The sequence below is a fragment of the Lissotriton vulgaris genome, chromosome 5 (genome assembly GCF_964263255.1).
Source record: "Lissotriton vulgaris chromosome 5, aLisVul1.2, whole genome shotgun sequence".
NCBI classification, from domain to species: Eukaryota; Metazoa; Chordata; class Amphibia; order Caudata; family Salamandridae; genus Lissotriton; species Lissotriton vulgaris.
The window spans coordinates 1,990,812,775-1,990,835,283 of NC_141693.1; the positions used below are offsets into that span (position 1 = coordinate 1,990,812,775).

The 22,509-nt window shown below is 43.2% G+C and overlaps 1 protein-coding gene across 1 annotated transcript in view; it reads left to right on the forward strand.

Moving 5' to 3' along the window:
- Positions 1-21,089, forward strand: part of LOC147717962 (histo-blood group ABO system transferase-like) — a 59,531-nt gene extending 38,442 nt beyond the window's left edge. The window contains exon 2 of the mRNA XM_086924738.1: positions 18,385-21,089. Coding sequence (XP_086780864.1) covers positions 18,385-19,072 — 688 coding nt within the window. The 3' untranslated portion in view covers positions 19,073-21,089. The remainder of the gene's footprint in view (positions 1-18,384) is intronic.
- Positions 21,090-22,509: the final 1,420 nt, after the last annotated feature.

Consider the following 22,509-nt stretch of genomic DNA (forward strand, 5'->3'; position numbering starts at 1 on the left):
ACTACGGCGCATTCTGGATCACCACCTATGACAAACTCCTGGTCTGATAGAGTAAGGCAGTGGAGACTTAAGATGGCCGCCGTAGACGCCAGAGCAGAGGGCGGAAGACATTCTAGTCTTTCTGACCGCAGCTGCTGAAAATCCTATGTGGAGCGCGAGAGCTCGGGAAGCTGCGCACTTCACTGAAGAATCAGGTCTGAGGTGGTTCGTTTTCTCGGAGGGGCCACACAAGTTGCTGAAGTATCCTGAAAATCCTAAGCAGACCTGCCGCTTGTCTAGTATCATCACCGAGGCGGAATTTGACTTGGTTTCTCGGCGCATAAATCAAGCGCGAGATGCCGGTTAAACTTACTGCCATTCAAATATTCTTGCCTGAGGTGGGAGTCATCGTGAGGAGTATCAAGCCCCCAGCGAGGGGTAGAAAGAGAAGGAGTCTAAGGAGCATCTGAGGAGAACCGCTATACGCTGGAACACAGACATATTGGAAGACAAAAGCTAAGTGAACATAAAGGTTACAGAACAAGTTTTCATGATTACTCACCAGTTGTAGAAGGAGTCTCTAGTGTGCTTGAAGACCTGTGACAAAGAACAGAAGGGTCAGAAGACCTTAGAAAGTACATTGAAAAGACTGTCAGTATACAAGGAAATAATAAGTTATAAGTACTTGTGCATACTAACCAAAGAGTGGCTAAGAAGGAGTGTCCATCTGCCTGCAAAAGACAAGGAAAGGACAGTATTAGTCTCTCAAGAACAGATTCAAAAACTAACAGAAAACCATTAGAAGCAGTCATCCTGATTAGTGAAGTAAGTGCATTCTTGGGTCTATAGATAAGTAGCCTTTAAAAACTAATTAGGGAAGAAACTAATATTCTCTGTTATCTCTTAATGTAGTAACAACTAATTAGAGGTGAAGAGATTTATAACCCAAGACCAGAAGAGGAGCTCAGGTCCAGCAGCGCATGGGTGGGTGAGAGGAGACAGAGAAAAAAGAGTAGTAGTATAATCCAAGGCAGTTAACAGAAGAGCAGTTTTGTAATGTTGTGTTATTGTTTTAGGTTTCCATAAAAGTTCGCCCAGAATAGCGGACAGAAGGAAGCAGCGCTGGACAAGTCTCTTCTTTGTTTATTTTTAAATTTATCCAATTCCCCCATCCCTTCAGGTAATGATGGAGGGTTCTGAATAAAGACCCACCAGCATTGCTGAGAGGGACTTGGGTTCTAGCATCTCTGCTCCTGTGCAAGACTCAACAAGACTATCAGGTATTTGTGTTCTGACAAACCCACACTTTGTACATACATTTCTTTGTTTGATTTTACTCTGAAAAGATTTAGTACTTTTTGACTCAAAATTCCCTTCATGGTCTACCTTTTAAGGCACTTTTGCTTGACTTTTTGAAGTTTTCAGATTTCCTGAATCTTTTACAACACTGACAGAATCTCTTTCTGGTGTCAACTCTTTTTTAGATTTTTGCGAAAGTTCAATACTTTTACAATTGAAATAGTTTCATCTAATGATGGATTCTTAAGTGTTAACAACTTCTCTTGAACTTTTCCACAGTTAGTATGAACAAAAATTTGATCTCTTATTAATTGTTCAGTAAATTGTTCAAATTCACACTCTGACGCTAGAATTCTTAAAGCAGCAACATAAGCAATTATGCTTTCAACATTCTTCTTGTTTTCTAGAAAAAAAAACGTATGTCTTGCGACAACTAAACTACTTTCAACATCAAATTGTTTTTGTAAAGACCTAACAGTTTTCTCAAACTCATCTAGTTCCTCCCCATTTTCACCTAACTGCGTTGCAGGCAAATGTTCTAAAACTGATTGTCCTTCGAATCCAAGATTATGTTCTAGAATGAAACATTTTCTTTGTGCACTAAACCTACTGCCACCAATTGCTCTAAAATATTTTTCAAAAGCCCTAAACCATACTTTCCATTTCACGGGAGGGTTACCTTGGAGCTGCAAAAATGGAGGAGGGGCTTGTACATTCTGCATATTTTCCAATAAATATCAAAATGTCAATATTAACTTATTTGTAACTCATTGATGTAAGCCTGTACTATAAATAACATGAATTATTCAAATGCTATTGAAATTTCCTCAAAAATGAATTATTTTACCCCATTTTAAATTGTACAGTATGTATAAGATATAAATACAAATTAGGCAAACCAAGACATACGTAAAGTGAAATTATACTTTCCCTCCAGAAATGTCAATGTGCCACAAATCCACTAGATGGCACTGTTACAAAATAAATACACAGCACTATTTTTCCTCATTAGAGCTTCGTTGTTGGCTTCGTTGTAAACCAACTTATGTTCCTCACGTGAGTATAATGTTAATGTTTTACCTCAAACAAAAAGGAAGGCTTATAATTATTCCCGCGCTGGCTTGTTAACTTGCTCACGAAGGCAGGACAGCACACGAAGGCAGGACAGGCTTATGACACATCAGATGTCTTGCGTTTTAACTTACACACGGGTGAAAGCTAAACAGATTTCAGCAACTAGGCAATGGAAAAACAAAGGAGAACGTGTGACGTTAAATCATGTCCTCTCTCCACTGTTCTTCCGGCGTGACTTCACTCGCGCAAAGACAATCACCAATACTTGCCCAGCATTCCACGACGTCATCAGTTGTTGTAAGCCACAGGAATGAGTAGATCTCCGGTTGACGAAAAAAACGTTGAGCAGCCAAAGATCGTCCAACAGCTTATATGACCAAGATGCGGTAAAAGTACTCTTTTAACCTTGCGCTGACGATATAATCCTGCATTATTTTTTTTAAAGCCATGAATTATGTTATTCCATGTTTCGCAGAGTTTTTTTCTGTATTTACCGACAACTTTTACAGACGTGCCTTTACTGCCAAATTCTTCCTTTCCAAAACAGTACTTTTGAGAATTAGAATTTCTTAAAAAAATTACATTTTACTCACAGTTCTCTTAAAAGATGTCAGTTGGTCTGTTTATTTGCTGATAGTATGCGTATTATAAATCTTTTCCGCATCAGCAATGCTCCAATGAATCTTTTCCACATAAGCAATGCTCCAATGAAGCCAGAAACATTATAGCTTATAAGGCAATTTACATCTGTAATAATCCTGTTATACACTGCTCCTGATATACGCTGAGATCACTGATCCCATCAGCGTAAGAGTTGACATTTAAAAATATTTCAATATATTTCTTCCAATTTCATACCAAAGATAGTTCAGCAGCTTGAACACACAGGGGTTAGGTGACTAATGGCCAGTCCTCGTCGCCATTTTGAAGTAATTCAACACAACCACAAATGATGGGTCAGATGTTATTTATTAACCATGACAAGCAGGAATCCTAGGAACAGTATTCAAAGCCTAACATTCTGTATCCATAGAAATGATCATGACATAGTAATATTCTAATATGCAATAGACATAAAAGATGGAAACTAGATTACTACACTTGCCTTTTCCATACGGAATCAATGCTCAGGATTTAGGCCAAAATGGCAATAATTACAAGATGTGATGGTAATTTATCTACTTCTTTTTTTATTAAAGACCGTATGAATTTCTAGTAAGCCTCTGATGTCTGTATGTCCTCAGAAGAAGGCGTCCTGGAACAACCCATTGAGGACATGCTGAGTTCTCAATGACCTTGACTGAATTACTTTGACTACAGCACTCTGCTGTAACATTTACAACTTCCTTATACTAATCTGTTTGGAGGCGATACACTCTTAAGCAAGGTGTTCGCCAGCACTGGGAGAATATGTCAAATCAAATAACGGGGATTCAATCTATCCCTCTTCTGTAGTCATGATCAAACATGAAATTTAAAAATTTGTTTCTCCTGACAATAGGGACTTAATTTTCAGGGTTCTCTAAAAAGAGCTGTAGATAAAAATGCAGCTTGCTCCATGAGTCCATTAGTGCTATAACTGACAAAAGACCATCAAAGGTGAGTAGGGGGAGGAGTGGCGGTGCGTCCATTGGGGCGTTGCCCCCCTAATGCCACATGGCCACAGCATGGCCACATTCCTCCTCATAAACACACTGACTCAGACTTCACCGTCTGACTCAAAATCGGCTGGGCCACGCCGAGTCACGTCAGTCAGGATGCTAAAGGGGGTGGGGCAGCAGTGCAGGGTTGGGTTTGTTTGACTGACAGCAGGCAGCTTTAGGCCCAGTGCGCATGTTCGGGTTTGGGCTGGTCATTTTTCTAACCAGCCCGAACATGCGCACTAGTACTAGCCTGCATTAGGAGAGCGAGGAGTGCTGCTGGCCAGTGGCTGCAGCCCCCGGTCTCCTATGGGCGGGGACAGTATTGCACCTCAGCACTGAATTCTGTTTAAGGCATGCTTGTACGTGCATGTGTTTTTAAATGACTCCTCGCCATCGAGGTGGCAGGCCGCGGTAATACTGATTCCTCCATACCATCATCCTTTGTGGCTGTGTCTGCCGGAGTAGTGATTTGAAATGTGCTTTCTCCCTTGGGTGGCTTTTCATTGGCTTAATCTAGCGCAAACAACCTCACGCTGATGCAGGAAAGGGACGTCCGGTTAAGACAAGGGAGCAAGAGTTTAGGGCTCGATCCTTCTTCACTATCACCCTGTAACCCTCACGCGGCACCGCTGTCTTTGTTTCCAGGGTCAAACAGCTGCCCACAGTTCTGAATTGTGGCATGCATTATTTTTCAAAGGAGACACTGAGCGGTATTGCAGCTGTATACTGTTCACATTACAGTCAGTCTTCTGATGCCGACGGCTGCTTGCTTCTCCAGAGAGAGGCGGCAGGCCATTTGGGGAATGCTAGGCAGCGGGAGGTGGAAATGCATCAAACTTTAAATGAATGCACTTGATCTGATGTTTCTTCTCACACCAGCGAGAAAGCAAAGTACGACAATTGCTTTCTGTGCTCAAATGCAGTGTCACAAGGTAAGCAAGCGCAGTAAGAGTAAGTGATGCTAACAAGTGTAGGTGGTCCTGTCATTCTAAGTTACGGTAGTGGAAATTCCTCACTAAGTCTTGGGGGTTCTCTGAAGTTTATATCGAACAGCCTGCCCACCTGTAGCTCTGTACATGTCTTTGGGAGGGATCTTTATTAATGTAATAACTGCACTTTCACCATTGCTTTCTTAACCTTCCTGCTTTCTCAAATTTGCTTGAAAATGCACCATTTGTCCACTCTTTTTTCAAAATTTTCTTGGGGGAGACTCCCTCCCACCGAACACCCCGGAGGTTGTTCCGGCTCACTACGCTTGCTTGCTGGGGTGCAATATGAAAATAATTTTACGCCTCACCGCTTTCAAATGTCACCAGCCACCACAGGGGAGGAGGAAGCTAAAAATGTGTTGTTTCACAGGCAACTCTTACATTCTTCATGAAATCGAATCCTAGATTTCCCCTCAAGGTTGGTCTTGTTTGTTTCCATGTAATTGGTGACACTTAAGTACATAATGACCATGTTGACCACACTATAAACAAACCACCTCTTTTCTTCTGCACTCTTTTTGTCGTCGTAAAAGGGCATCACAAATTTCCGATCTCCATCGTTTCTGTTGCTCCTAAATCAGTCTTTCCCTTTTCTGGCAGTGGTATATAAACTTTATGACATTTTGAGCCCCTCCACCTCTTCTCTGTTCTAGTCTACAATTATAGATCTGTGCTTCAGTTTCTAAAGTTACATCAAATAAAGGAGAAAGGGGTGTGGGACTATAAATTACCTTTGCCAGGGGATCCTGTATCTCTTCCTATAATCCGCGATAAAAGGCTGCTGTGGCTGTATCATCTCTCCAGGCGACCTCAGCAGACCGCCTGACAGCCCTTCAGTGGCTATCTCACCGCCAACGTAATGAACATTCTCGCCCGCCACATTAGGATGGCGGGTGGATGGGTGGCGGTCAGAGAGACCGACTGCTGTGGATCCGGTGGGCTACCCTCGGGGAGAACATCAATCCCTATAATGGTGGCGGTGCCTGCTAGGCACTGCCGTAGGGATTATGATGTCCCTACCCACCGGACATTTCATGGCAGTTTACCCACCATGAAAAGGCTAGCTGAAAGGGACATTGGGGGACTGTAGTGAGCCCCCCTTCTACCCTGGCATTCAACTATTCCCCCAACATATCCCTGCACCATATGACAGGCACCGCATGGTGCCTGCTACGTACTGCAGGGATATGTGTAATCTCTATTTTTTGTACTGCAGTGTGTGCTGCAGCCCACAGCACCTGCCGCAATGCAAAATGTAGACATTGCAACTGCAGTGGTAGCAGCTGCATCCTAATGCCTCTGGCTCCTCCTTCAAACTCCCAATAGGCATCAAACTCATCTGCCATAACTGATCAGGTAAAAGGAAGTGGTCAATATTGCAAGAATATGAGTGAAAGTATCTAGAAACACTCCCTAGCCGACCTGGTGACAATTTACCTTAGCTAATGTTTTTGACAATCTGTATTCTGCACGGCCTCTAGATATACTGCCCTTTGAGAAGAGAATTGTTTCGCGGACGAGTCCCTTTTCTGAGCAGTTAAACTATTCCGTAATGCAAGAAATGCCATCCTCTTGCTGTGTCTCGCATGCTCACTGCTGTGACAGCCCCTCCCTGACAGCGGAAGGGGAAACTGCCCAGAGCGGTGAGGCACGCATTGAGGAATCTGTGTACCCTGTACATAGAGACACTGGTAGGCATGTTGTATGTTTCAAGTCTTCTTTATTGGTTCCCAGAAATGTGAGGACAGAGACACTCCTCCTACCCACAGGACGTGTGCTCCATGCCCTCTAGATGGGCGATACGAGATGTGTTTCACATGCGACCGATACCACTGTTATGTACACTGTCGCCTGCTGTGTGGCTGGCTGCTTCTCCTTGAGGGCGCTATACTGAACGTCTCCCTCATTAAAGGGAGATGTATCAGAAAAACCACCAGTGTCGTTCTCCCAATGCGAGCAATGCGTGCCCCCTAAAACAGACTTGTGGGGTCAAAAGTGGATAGATTGATGTTCTCGTCCGCAAATAACAAAGGCGATTGTGATCAAGGGAAAAAACTCCCCAGTGAAATTAGTTAAAGCCCACAGTGTAAAAATCACAAAAGTCAGCACAATATATATAAAAATACAGAATCAAGGGAAATGATCATCAGACATTACATTGCACTATTCCAATACACGTGACTGTGATAAAGATCCCATAATACAACATTAAAAACTAGAAAAATTATCAAACTAGGATAAAAAAAACCTTCCTTTTCAGTAGACCAGAGGCAGTTCATAATTAGAAATACATCAGAAAGGTTAAAAAGAGCAATATAAATATATATACAGGTGTGGGGAGACACGTAATAAAAATTACAGGCGCTTTCCTTCAGCCCATCGAGTGACCCACACGTGGCCCAGAAACTTGGCTACAGCAACCACATAGGGGCCATCCACAGCAGGTTTAAATATTCTGTATTCCTCGCTGTGATCCCTGGTCCCCATCGCGGTGCAAACAGGTTTGAGCCAGTATCGCCTCGAGTTGTAATAGGCTGGGCATGCAAAAAAGATGTGGGCCAACCGATTCTACCCTGTATGGGCAGAATGGGCATTCATTATTGCTGTCTAAAGACCCAAACCACTTGGAACTAAAGGCCTTGGTTGGTAAAGTACCAACTCTAAATTGGTGAAAGAGCTTGCGGTCACGGGTAGAGGTAATTAGGTCCCAATATTGCTCGAATCGGGGTTCCGACTTTGTATATAGGAAGGTGCTAGACAGTGTGGGACTATTGGTTGACGCAAACTGTCGAGAATAAATCCAGTTCCAATATGTTGTCTAGAGCTCTTTTTTAGTAGGGAATACACTTGTAGTATGACCAGCCGGATCCCACCTAACCTGGGCATAGTTATCTGTATGCAATTTAATTATGAACAACAACATTTCCAGAGGTATAGCCAGCTTTAACAAGCTGTGCCACAATTTGGGGCGAGGAACTAAGTCGAAAGCAGATCTTAGATCCACAAATGCTGCATAAAAAGCACCTTTCCCCAAAGTAACAGTGCACCAGTAGATAAGAATAAACCTTAGCACCTGGTCCACTGTACTTATACATTGTCTGAAGCCAGCTTGTAGGTCTGATAAAATATGGCAGTCGTCCAACCATGTCTGTAGTCTCCCTAGTATCACTCTAGCCACCACTTTCTGAATGCAATCGATCAAACTGATCGGTCTGTAGTTACCTGGGAGTGACCGATCCCCTTTTTTAAAAATTGGGAGAATAACAGCACCTGCCCAGGAACTAGGACCCGCAGCGAAGAAAGAGGAAGTGTTGTTCTTTGAAGTTGCTTATATGGGACTTACTCTATGGTTATACTGTTAACATGTTATAAAGACTCATGGGATTTGTAGTCTTTGAATAGATGTGTTGCTTAAGGCTGCTCAGTGAAATAAATCAAAGAGTTAAGCATAATCTGAGCCTCCATTCCTGACATAGAATAAACGCCATCTTTGTTGATCCACATGAAAAGTCATGGCCATTGCCAAAAAATGAAATCTGCACTTGAAGAGGAAGGACTTAAAGATCTCCTGTATATTTTTTAGGTGGAGCTAAAATAGGAAGTTCCAGAGCAGATACTATGTCATTGAATTATGAGAAGTACCAACTCTGCCTCTTACCCTTGAGCTCTACTACTGGGACAGTAACAAACAACAACCAACGTGCTTGAAGTGCTTATCTTTTCAACTTTATGAAGTAGACATGAGCTTTCCTGTTGAGCTGATCCCAGATACTCTTTTGGACTGGGGCTAGTAATCTGTCAGTCAAACAAAATAAACAATTATGAAATTTGACAATAATCCAAAGTTTTAACAATGAAACATCTGGGTAGCTCTAAGTGACTACACAGAAAGTATCATCAGGGCAAATATGGGGAGATGGATTTGCAGAGGTGATTCTAAGCAGATGTAGAGGAGAACCGGACTGGTCAGTAGCACGAATAAGTTCCTTTAAATCAGGCAGCAGAAACAGAAATTTTCTAGGGATAATAATGCAGGTAAAATATACAACAGACCAAAGTAGAGTTTTGTTAACTCTGTTCCTATCACACAGCATATTAGAATGAGGAGCTAGTGAGTGGTCATTACTCTGAGCGTACCCGCTTCTCTAAGATGCGAGTTGTAATGAGTCACATCGAACCTGGAATCAGCCTGTGGCACAGAAGAAGGAGCTGTATAGAAGGAATGAACAAATAAATTCTCAGGGATGCATCAAGAAGAGAATGGAGTAATGAACTCTAAGATAGAACAGGCCCAAGAATAACAATAATAACAATGTTGTTTGTGAGTCTGGTGCGAACTTGTATGGACGCCAAGTCACATAATAAGCAAACCTTGCAAAGGCTCATGTACCAACCACTTGCTCTACTTATTTTGACCTGGAAGTACATTATAAGCGTCCACATTGCCATATGACTCAAATGTGGTGCGCCCACATATGTCCACTTGCGCCAGTGTGACAAGACATTGGCACCCTTGAGCTTGTTCTGACATGACGTCACCACAAGGTAGAGAAATCCTGCCATATAGTTAAAGAAAGTATACAGCTGACTTAGTGCGATAGGTGCTCGCACAAAGCGTGTACATGTTAAGCAACCCCATGAAAGATTTTAAGTCTACACCTTTACGAAAGTCAAAATAACCCACCATTCTGTAATTGTGGGGTAGATGTATCAAGCTTTTTTCTTGTCGCAAACGCTGCGATTCGCAAAATAGCAGCGTTTGCAACAAGAAAAACGGGAAATGAGACATATCATGCAAAAAGTTAGCAATATTAAGGAATCTCAAATTTTGCGATTCCTTAACATTGCACAAGCATTTAAGAAATCGCAAATTGCGATTTCTTAAATGCTATGGATGAAACATTTCATTTTAGCGAATTTTGGATAAGAAATAAGAATTCTTTTACAAATGCACTTTATGCAATTTGTAAAGGTGTCATGTGACGCTCATACGTGCCCTTAGGGCATGTATTTGCGCGATATGCGCAGACATGTCATTTTCAGGGGTGCAGCAGGGTGTCCTTGAGACACCCCTGCACCCTTGAAATTATTCTCAATTTGCGATTTGCAAATTGCGAATCGCAAATTGAGAATAATTTCACATTCATTCCTATGGGCCTCCTGGCCCATAGAAATGAATGGGAAATTACTCCTTATTTGCGATTAGCAATTTGCTAATCGCAAATAAGGAATTTTAAGAAATCGCTAAAAAACAGCGAATTTCTACATACATGTCATTTTGCAAATACCAAATAGCGATTCCTTAAATATCGCTATTTGGAAATCGCAAAAGGGTATGTTGTTACATCTAGCCCTTAATGTCCTGGAGAAGGTGTGAGATTTTATAGTGTGTTTGAAGAGTATAGTGCTTCTATAAAAAGTACAAGTCACAAGTGAACTTTGTGTGTGCAGGATGCAGGGAATGGTCCACTTAACCAAATGGTGAAATACAGGAGGAAAGGGATGGGATCCAAAGATATGATTAAAGGATGTACTATGTGCATAATGTATCCCACCTGCAAAATGATTAATATATATTGAATATATTGCACAGCTGGTGCACGGCCAAGATAGTGGCGGTGATTGGAGCTACTCCGCGGTGCTCCTAAGCCTGAGTTCTATCCTGGGCTTCGACTGCACTGCAACGTTCAACAGATTACCGGGGGCTGCCTGGGAAGGGGTGAACGGTCCTGATGAAGGTGACAGCGGATGGGGGCCCGGCATTACATATCGTTAAATAGTATATCATACATTCATTGTGTATAAATACTTTATTTTTTTTCTTCTGGAAAATAGCAATACAGCTATCAGTAAAAACAGATCTGTTGCAAAAAAAAAATCAAACACTGGACAGCAATTAGTAAGCAGCATTCCTGCATATCTCCTGGCGTCAGGGCCAGATGTGGTTGTACAGTTTGTTTTGAGTTTCATCCTTCTCATAATGAATATTTAATGTACTATGTAATTAAATGAAATGCTGGGCTCCCATCCCCTGTGTACCCCCCCTAAAACTTCATGTGATGGTGTTTATGTCTGTAGGGGGACCACCTGTTTCCTCCCAAAACCAAGGTTCTGGGATTCTACCCATGGTGAGCGGCCCGTCTCCCTCACCGCCCAGTAGGCCCAGAGACTTTTGTGTTAAGTGGTGTTACCTGGACTTTTAGGGGTACCTCCGCCACTTCTCATCTGCGTGACTGGGGTTCCAGTCTGTATATGGGTATCGGATCCTGCTGCCACCTGTCCCGGAGGCTGTAAGTTACTCAGCAATAATGCCCACAACTCCAGATCTCGTTCTGCATTTTCATCTGTACGGACTATACGCAGACGTCTCTCCTCTGCCACCCCCCATTCACGCATATCTGCTATCCATCTGAGCAATTTGGTGGGCACAGGGTGCGTCCAGTGTATCCCTATGTGGCGTCTAGCGAGTACTAGTCATAAGTTCTCAAACTTATGTTGCATTCTATTACTCATCTTTGGAGGCGGCAAAACCTCTAAAAGGCAATGTTTAATGATTTCCTCAACTCGAAGGCCAGTCGCCTCTCGAAGTGCCTCCAATACCCTGGACCACTACTGCTGGAGTCGAGGGCAATCCCACGTTGTATGAGCGAATGTGGCCCGATGCCACAGCGGGGACACTCTACGGAGCGAGTCCCATTGACACACGCTAATCTGAAAGGGGTCATATAAGTGCGATGCAAATAATGAAAATGTATAAGCTTGAAGCGGGCGTTGCTGGCCACCTCCCATACCTGCGCAAACGCTCTTTTCCATTTACTATCTCTGTACAACAACTCTCTAACTGTGGCTTGAAAACACAAGCATTGAAAATACAATAGGTCTCACCTTTGATTAAGTTAAAGCCATTTGCTTTGCTAATGGTATTGTATAGCAAAGCAAATGGCTTTAACTTAATGAAAGGCGAGACCTATTGCATTTTTAATGCTTGTTTAGTGATCTCTTCCCAGATATGAAGGTTGATGGATCTTTCCTCTGTGTTTTTGAGCTTATGGCAGAAGATGACAACAGCTGTGCGCCTGGCGTGGGATTGGTTTCTTAGTCCAAACTCCAGCCTGATCTGGGTTGGTGAGGTGTGTCGGGGTAGCAGTAAGATGTGCCTATATATTCAGGATACTGTTATGTTATTTTAATTTGTATAGCGCAACGTATACCCTTGGGTGTCTTGGCGCATCCGGTTCTCCAAACTGTAGTTGTAGACCACTATTGCTAAAAGAGCCATGTCTTTAGTTACTTTCTGAACTCGAGGACAGAGGGAATCTTCCTAAGATATAATGGATGGGACTTCCATTCTTTTTGGTATTGTGGCTCCCACCCCAGTTCATTTTTTTGATCCTGATAGTCGGCATCAAATTGGTGTTGGCTGATCGTAAAGGTCTGTTAGGTGAGTAACATCTGAAGAGGTCATTTAGACATTCCGGGCCTTCTTTCTGAAGCGCATTGTGAGCAATGCAGAGCGCCTTGAATTTTACCTGCTGACCAACTGGCAGCCAGTGCAGGTCACAAATACCTAATCTAACAGATAGATATTTGGGAATATCTAGTACCAGCCTTGCAGCTGCATTTTGTACCATTTGCAGCTTTCTGAGAAGAGTGGATTGGATTTTGATATATAAGCCATGTCAATAATCAAGTTTCGATAAAACCAAAGAGGTCACGACCGTCTTTCTGGATTTTATAGGAATAAAAGGGAGTATTTTTCTTAAAATTTTAATCATAAAATACGTGGAGGATACCACCTTGGATACATGGGGCTTCAGACTTAATTTGTCATCTATGATAACGCCAAGATTCTTGGCTCTGGTTACTGGTGTGGGAAGGGGGCCAAGGTTGTTTGGCCACAACTCTGGGGACCAAGGCGGAAAGAGATTGCCAAACATGATCACTTCCGTTTTGCTAAAGTTCAGTTTCAGGCAATGATTTCCCATACAATCACTTAGTATAATCATACAGTCATGAATACTAGTATTTGGGCTTAATTTCTCAGCACCTCTGCCAAGGGAAGCTATTCGATTTCACTGTTGATAAGTACCCTATTCCCCTAGTGTTTCAAGGGGTCTCTCTCAAAAAATGTTACACTAAGGATAACAAGACCAGCTTAGTTCTTCATTTATCTAATTTTTATTTAAAAGGAAAATCTTCTAGCATATCTGACGTTAATTAACTTTATTTATTCAACAGTAAATTTCAAAGAAGAAAAGTTTGGCTCAAACATTTAGATTCATTTATTTAAAAAGATTTCAGAAATAAACATTATTATTGAGATTTTAGGACATGATTATTAGCAAAAGACAGAATAGTTCCCAAAGACCATTTCCCTACTCTACCTAACTATTAGCCTCAACTAAAGACTCAGTACCCATTCAAAGGAAATAGAAATTTGAAAGTTCTTACGTCTCAGGAAAAATCAGCATTTCAACAGCATCTCAGGAGGAAATCGAAAAGAGAGTTTTTTCTTAATTCTGCACACCCTCTTTTATACCATTTTTACTAATTTAATCTATCTACCAACTATCCAGATTGGTCAATTCGGGGGTGGATGAACATCACCTCATCATTTTATTTGGCTTCCGCAGCGTCAGCGGAAAGTAAAAGGTCCATTGTCATTTTAAATGTTCAATTCAGTCACGTCCTCAATTTTGCAATATGTGGTTTATTTCCCACGTTTCACAATACAGATGTCCATATTTGTTGGCAGTCATCTGGACTTTCAGGGCATGCTGTCCTTGAACCATTCTCTCTCAGGCACAGTCAGCTCACATTCAATCTCGGCTTGGGCTGCACATGCGTGATACATCTTTCTTTTTGAGTTTACTTAAAACATCCATTTTGGAACAGACATCACAGGCCAGAACGGGAACTATCATAGAAACAAACACAAATAAATGTTAAATAAAGAATTATAGCCCTTCTGTTTACCTCCCCCAATACTAAGTTTTTCCCTGTAAGTTGTTACCTAGCAAATAAGCAACACATATGCATGATATCTCCACCTGTCTTCTTGTTCTTGCCACAAATACATAAACAGAAAGCACATTTATGCTGCTTTTGGTTACTTTATGGCTTTTGCATTAGTATATAATGTGACAACATTACTTACTTAGTTTGCCACATGAGCAGATTAGTTTTCCCACTTGTATTTGTGTGTGCATTCTATACTACGTTGATTAATAAACAAAACTATACAATCAATAAAAGTTATTGTTATGAGAAAATGATTTCGCGAGGGGCATAGTAAATTTTATTTCTCCACCTCGCTCCATCAAGCGCATAGATTCAGAAACATCTGAAAACTGCACTCAGCACTAAAACCCTTTATTCTGATGTCTATGCGCCGGTGTGTGCGCTGAAGCAGTTTATGCCAGTGTTAGGAGCGGAGGCTGAACCTGTCCTGCGGAATGTCACCGAGACATGGACTGTGTCTCTACCTCTGCCCCGACCTAGCGGCGCGAACAGAAGCTGCGGTCCTGGCGCCTGTTTATCACATGTTTGGAGGCAGGAAGGGGAGGGGCGAGAGCGGGGCAGGGACGGCAAGATAGATAGATAGATAGATCAATCAATCAATCAGTACACTTGTAAAGCGCGCTACTCACCCGTGAGGGTCTCAAGGCGCTGAAGGGAGGGGTGGGGGGGAGCCTGCTATTGTTCAAATAACCAGGTTTTGAGGTGTTTCCTGAAGGTGAGATGGTCCTGGGTTAGTCGTAGGTGTGCGGGGGGGGGGAGTTCCATGTCTTGGCTGCTAGGTAGGAGAATGATCTTCCTCTGGTGGTGGTTCTGCGAATCCGTGGGACGCTGGTGAGGCTGGTGGAGCGGAGCTCGTGGGTGGGAGTGTAGAATGAGAGGCAGCTGTTGAGGTATTCGGGGCCCGTGTTGTGGAGCGCTTTGTGTGCGTGGGTGAGCAGCCTGAACGTGATCCTCTTGCTGACGGGGAGCCAGTGCAGGTTCTTCAGGTGGGCAGATATATGGCTGTGGCGAGGGATGTCGAGGACGAGTCTTGCGGAGGCGTTCTGTATGCGTTGAAGGCGTTTCTGAAGTTTGGCTGTGGTTCCTGCGTACGCCCCGTTTCCGTAGTCCAGTCGGCTGGTGAGGAGAGCCTGGGTGACCGTCTTTCTGGTTTCGGTGGGGATCCACTGGAAGATCTTTCGGAGCATGCGCAGGGTGTTGAAGCAAGAGGATGAGACTGCGTTGACTTGCTTGGTCATCGTGAGGGAGGAGTCCAGGATGAATCCCAGGTTTCGTGCATGGTCTGCGGGTGTCGGTGCGGTGCGGTGCCCAGCGTTGTGGGCCACCAGGAGTCGTCCCAGGCAGATGGGGATTGCCCGAGGATGAGGACCTAGATGGACCTAGATAGATAGATAGATAGATAGATAGATATGTGTGTGTGTGTGAGTGAAGAAATAATAGGAGAAGGACAGAAAAATGGAAACCATAGAGACATAGGGGATGACGGAGGAATAGAGAGAATCAGAGAGAGTGAGGGGGGAGAAACAGAAAAAGGAGGGGACGAGAAAAAGAGAGAGAAGAGCGGCTGTGGGAGAGAGAAACAAGGAGAGATGTCAAAAAGAGGGAGGCGAGAGGTTAACAGAGCAAGAACAATAGCGACAGAGAATGGAAGCGACAGAACACAGGAGAGATAGAGAAGAGAAAGAGGGAGGGAAGCACGCAAAGACAGGTAAAAAAGAGAAGCAAAGGAGGAGGGAGGGAAAGAGCGAACGAGGGAGAAGCAGAGGGAGTGGAGAGAGAACGGGTAAATATGTGTAACCCGAGAACATTGTTTTAATGGGTCGCATATTCAGACGTATTAACACCATTATTGCAATGACATTCATCACAGTATCCATTACAGAAAAGCCTGTTTTTAATACATTAGCCCCACATCCAATACACTGTACTATTACATTTAATTTACCTTGTAAAGGAAAATACATTCTAAGCGGTCTGGATCCTGTTTTGAGGCGACTGGTGCTTTTAACCAGTGTCCAAAGTGCATGCGGTGTTAATTAGCATATTTAGGATTAAGTAGATTTTCCCATGCAGTAATAACCCCCTAATTCAGTGAGAACTATCTCTTGTGGGTAGTGGACATTGATGACAGTTGCAAGGTCCCCGATATTGCATCATCGTTAATTACATTCTGCGCAATTAGCAGCGCCTCGCCCGGGCGAAGGGCTAATGGCTGCTTTGTGTCAGCATTCAGTCCAGGCCACAAGGATGCACGCGCAGGCAGGCTGCATAATGTGCGGGTCGGATTTGCATGGAGATAGATGGAGGGACTTTAATGGAGTCTTGGCCCAGCCGAGGGCTGCCGCTCGAGCTGGAGAAAGGTGAAGGAAGAGGCCCTCGCCATATTGATGAGTGCCCCCTCCCCCTCCATATATTCAGAGGCCTCGTTTATGATTCCAGAGAGTGTTACATGCACCATCTAGCTATGCTGGGCGCTCTGCGAGCCACCCCGGCCCCCCATGGGGCCGAAGGATTTGTAGTCACACAACATACTAAACAAGCGTATACTTACAAAGTAGCCCAAGCTTAGATCGGAAACGCATAGAAAAGACGGTGGAATGGGAAAAGGGGGAATAAAATGGAAGGACCAAAGTTGAAAGAACCGATCAAATATAGAGACAACCGAGGAGATGTAGAAGCAAATGAGAGAGATGCAAGTGCGTAGCTTCCATTGATGCAGCAGGTGCAGTGGCACAGGGTCATTTCATTATTGCTGTTTTTTATCATTGAACCATTAGCTGGGGGGCATTTCCTTCCTTTCACTAGGGCCCATAACAACCCACTGGGCATGTTACTAGAGACGCCCAGTAACATCTGGGGATTAGGTGTCGTGAATAAATGAAGAAGAAGACTACCAGGCGTCACGTGCTGTTGGTCCAATCAGATAACGGGATGGACGAGGTACAGTTGGATAAATGTGTAAAATAGAACAAGCAGTAGTAGATGAAACCAAGGGAGCCGGGAATGAAACGTCACAATGGGCACACAAGCGTTAACTTGATATTTTTGTAGCGCCGAACTTCATCTTGTGAATTCAAGCGCTGTAAACAATGCGCCTTGGAGCTACAAAAAGATGAGGTACAGTTGGATAAATGCGTAAAATAGAACAAGTGAAGGAAATAAAGCAGGAGTAGATGAAACAAAGGGAGCCGGGAATGAGACGTCCAATGGGCACACAAGCGTTAACTTGATATTTTTGTAGCGCCGGACTTCATCTTGTGAATTCTGTAAACAATGCACCTTGGAGCTACAAAAACTGTGACATTAAAACACCAAAGACTGGGGACAGAAAGATTGTGTGTGTGTGTTTGGGGGACGGGGTGGCATAAAATCTTATATTGTTAACAGCACGAGATAAAGAAGAGGTGGGATATGGGGGGTTTGAACGGAGAGCAGAAATGGCAAGGTAAACAAGTGCGGCCCGTCATGGGACGTGATGAACAGCGCGGACAGAAGATGTGCACGCGGGGCTGCCTTTACTGGCAGCGAGAAAAAAAGTCCCCAGTGTATCATGCCGCCAGTAAAGCATCCAATCCCCACGTGCACATCTTTTTCTTGTTTGTCTCGCCGCGTGCGTGCTGGAATCGTATCGATTCCAAAAGGTCCTCTGCATGGCAGAGCAGCGCATGCGCTGCTTTTCGCCAGGCCGAGACCTAAACATTTGACCGATATGTACTGATGACATCTTAAAGCCAGCCACATCAAGTATCCGCTACAGAAATGCCCTCAATGTTGTCATAGGTGACTGTGCTTTTTTCTGTGAATATATACATCTATAGGGAAACTATATTAATATGCACACATTAGGAATATATTTGTTTCATGTGTAAGGAACTATGCAAACATCTAAATACAGCTTATTTATTTACATAAAGTTTTATATAGCACGAACATGATCCTGAAGGATACCAGAGCGCTTTACAATTTGAGAGTAATAGTTGCAGTACAGTCATCAAAAGGAATACCAACCCAAACAAATCAAATATGCATATCAAACAAAAGGTTACGAACAAAAGGGACAACAAAGGGTAATATAATAATCTGTGGCTTTTCACTCCAGTCCTCTTTGTATTCTTCCACATTCTCTCTTTCTCTTCTGAAATCTATAATTTATCTGAAAATTGCTCTTATTTTTACAATACTTTCTTTTTCTAATTCATATTCTGCTATTCCCATTTTATAAGAGCCTCTAGCTGTATTTGACCTTTTACAATGCTAGAAAAAAAGTAAATGAATCTTGAAATTGTTGAGAACATTGCACCTCACGTATCGTGGGTGCCATTTTGGACCCAGGACCTGCTGATGTTGTGCTTATCCACATCTTTTTGTTCTTTATTCAGGTATACTGTCTTTCTCCAGCACTTTATTGAGACAGCAGAGAAGTTCTTTATGGTGGGGCACAAAGTGAACTATTATGTGTTCACGGACCGGCCCGAGCAGGTACCCGAGTTCACACTGGCATCTGGACGGAGGCTGGTCATCATCAAGGTCTTGGGGTACAAGAGGTGGCAGGAGGTGTCCATGAGGCGCATGGAGATGATCCACAACGCCTCCAGGGAGACCTTCATCAACGAGGTGGAATACATTGTGTCGGTGGACGTGGACATGGAGTTCACCGACTTTGTTGGAGTGGAAATACTGAGCGAAAGGTTTGGGACTCTCCACCCAGGTTTCTATAGTGGTCAGCGGCCTCATTTCACTTATGAGCGTAGGCCGCAGTCTGAGGCCTACATCCCGGGAGACGAAGGGGACTTTTATTATGCTGGGGGCTTTTTTGGAGGCTCAGTAAGGGAAGTCAATCAAATCACTGGCCAGTGCCACAAAGCCATGATGCGGGACAAAGATAGAGGCATTGAGGCCATCTGGCATGACGAGAGCTACCTAAACAAATACTTTCTATACCATAAACCCACCAAGATCTTATCCCCCGAGTACCTATGGGACAATGGTATGGGGTCGCCAGTTATCCTCAAGAAGAAGCGTTTTATGGCAGTTTGGAAGAACCATGCAGTTATCAGAAACAAGTGAGAATTCTAGAGGAAAGAGGGCAAATTCAAATTAAAAGAAAAGTGAACTGGGGACAGGCATCATAAGCGAGGGCACAAAATGCCTTAAGCCAAGAATATTCTGGGAATGCATCTTTCAAGGAGCACTCAGTGTGCTGTAATATATCAAGTTAAACTCTTGCACAGAAATTATATATTTGTTACTTATTTGTTTTTTTAATGGAAGGGTTATTGCTTTGGGGTATAAATGAAGGGTTAGGGAGCCTTTCACGGGAAAATGATCGAGTACTGTATTTTTATTTGTTATATTGTGGGATTAATGCCCGAAAATGTTTTAAATTCTATAACGGAGAGTGTTGACCTGTGTAATATAGGACATTCTCACTGGGCTGACGGATGGAGAGAAGATTGCTTCTTCACACTTAATACGATGATGAAACTGCTCCCAGTAAAGCCCACCCTGTTGGGTGTAGAAATTCTTTGGACATGGAGAGAGACTTTACTAATAAGGATGAAATCAAATTTCCCTCTTGCATCCAGTCTCTACTTGCACAGATGAAAGTATTTGTCTTGATAACGTGACAAGAATACAAATCGCTAGTCAGCAGGACAATGCTTGATCATATTAAAATGTAGGCCAAGATCACAGACTATGCATTGGCGCACTGGTGATGGAGCCCTGCTTGGGTTCTTTTGAGTATATTGTGTTTGAAGGTTGCAATGTTCCTTGTGCCATAGGCATGTCCCAAGTATGGCTGTAAATCTACTGTTTTCACAACTCAACTCTGAGACCCCCAATAGAACCCACTGGCTCTTGCCGACACTGCTGAAAATCCACTGTGGACCGCTTATGTTTCTGTCTTGGGCCCGAAAAACTGCTTACTCTGACCTCCATCGCCTTACTGAGGACAATAAATGCGGGAGATCCATAGATTCTGAGGTGGATTCTTGATTTTTAGACAAGACTTTGGTATCTGCCTTATCATTTCTCTGGGGTGACCGAAACCTCTACTTTACTGCCTACACCTTTGGTCTGACTCTGTTCCCGAGCTATCATACTATAGAGCGGGTCTGGGCAACATCCTGGGTAGACAAAAAAGTAAGGCTTTGGTACCATGGCTGAGTTATATCAAACAGACCCTCCTACTCATTAGGGGTGCAAGAGTTTTGGGTAGACACTTCTTCCATCACATCTTCCTCAGTTAAAGAGATTCAGGGGCATATTATCAAGCCTGGGCGATAAAATGATCGCCGCTTTATCGGCAGGAAACTGCCGCTAAAGTGGGGATGATGGACTTGATAATATGCTCTATGGAATTCCAATCGAAGCTCATGTTAGATGTCCTTCACATCTAACATGAGCTTCGATTGGAATTCCATAGAGCATATTATCAAGCCCATCATCGCCACTTTAGCAGCAGTTTCCTGACGATAAAGCGGCGATCATTTTATCGCCCAGGCTTGATAATATGCCCCTAAGTCTCTTTATTGGGAACATGAGGAGACAAAGCTGATTATCCAGCCAAGTCCGGAATACCGTAGCGACCGCTTTATAGGGTTCAAGGTTTTTGAGGCCTATATGGACCAGATTGATCCTCCTTCCACCAAAGCCCTTCATCTAAGGTTCAGATTGGGCACTCTCCCCCTCACTTCATTTACCTCTAAATGGAAACGTAGCCTCTGCCAATCATACAATAAGTGTGAGGAAATTGACGACCATATGCAGTTTTTTGCCTCTTTTAAATGAAGCAGTGCAAACGTTGGATCATCCCCTTTTCATGTTTGTTAGGAGTGCACCAGTATAGGGTTTCCCTGAGAATTTGCAGAGTCGACACTTCATCCACCATCGTATTTTTCATCGCTAAGTATTTTAAAGTGTGTTTGGCCAATCCTGCGCAAAACCATTTCACGCTAATCTTTAGGGCTGAGATCGATTTTTTGTTACATAACTACCAAATTGAATCATTCCTCTTGCAAGCACAGTGTTTTAATTGTAGTATATGTGTAAATTTCATGTGTAATAAAAAAAAATGAATATCTTTCTATTTATTTATTTTTAATTATTATTTTATACTATGGTATTTGTTTTCCTGTCACCTAAGTGAGCCCACATTATTTTTCATAAAACGTTGCATTTTGTTATTAACGGTATTTTTTTAACTGTGCTTATGTACTGTATTGTGATTTCTCATCTGTGACATTTATGGTCTACAACCGAAATAATGTTTAAACTGGTTAGCTGGAACAATTCCCACACTTGCTCAATGTGTACTGGACAGCCCAGTGTTAGGAAACTGATTTCAGTCAACGCAAGAAAAGATAATTTTCTGATCTACCAAATGTATTACCCCATCGGAAAACATATGTTTGTGATCAAAGTAAATGCATTGCAGAAGAATTCACATGGAAATATACACATTTTAGGGGGCTAGGAAACACTATGCCACTGTTATCTTTATTGGAGGATGAGTATGTGCAGCTGTACCCATTACGGAAGGATATCGGGTTAAAATCCAAAAAAGAGCATGCTTAACTCCATACGGATGGCCAGAACTTGTAGTTCTCATTAACCATCAGAAACATGAGCAGGATCTCTCCTCGTCTTTCTCCCCATCCTTGTGCCCTCTACTTTGCCTTTTCTGCTCTCCTACTTTTGGCTTATCTGCTACTCCAGCCAACTCCTTTTTTGCTCTCCCTGCCTGTATCAAATTCAAATATTATTACAACCAGGACAATTTGTATATATTTTGCAAACGTTATATTAACCACATCGCTGCGGCGGCTATTCCGCCGCAGCGCTAAGAGGGCGCGGCGGCCGCGCGGCGGCCGCATGCTGGTGACGGAACCGCTCCGTCACCAGCCGCGATTGGGCTGTGCTCGTGACGGAGCGGTTCCGTCATGGCCCGCCCCGCTCAATAGAATGCGCCGCGCAGGCGCGTAATCAGCGCCGCGCAGGCGCGGCGGCCGGGCCATGACGTCAGCAGCACAGCCCAACCGCAGCTGATGACGGAGCGGTTCCGTTATCAGCATCGAACCGGTTAAGAGAGTTTGAGGATTAAGCGAAGGTCCAGAGATCCTAAGACTGGATGATATTGCCTTTGGACAGCTCGCAAAGGAAAATTACCATGAGGGATTGACCTGGGACTTTCATTCCACTGCTTGAAAATCAACATTTATTTTTCTATTTGCTCTGAAGATCCATGCTTTGTATTCTATGAGATTGTCTCACTGATCATAAGTACAATTGTGAAAGCCTTGAGAAAGCCCAGGTCGCACTGACCAGAGTGGGCGAAACACGTGTCAATATAAAATGTAATCAAGAAAGACCTTCTTCAAGATAACTTATGACAAATGTTTTCTTTGGATTGGTTGAAATCATTATATTACGCAAAAGAGGCGCAAACGCTCAAACCTTTACTAAACTGTTATATAAGAGAGTGCATGTTGGGCGTCTCTTTG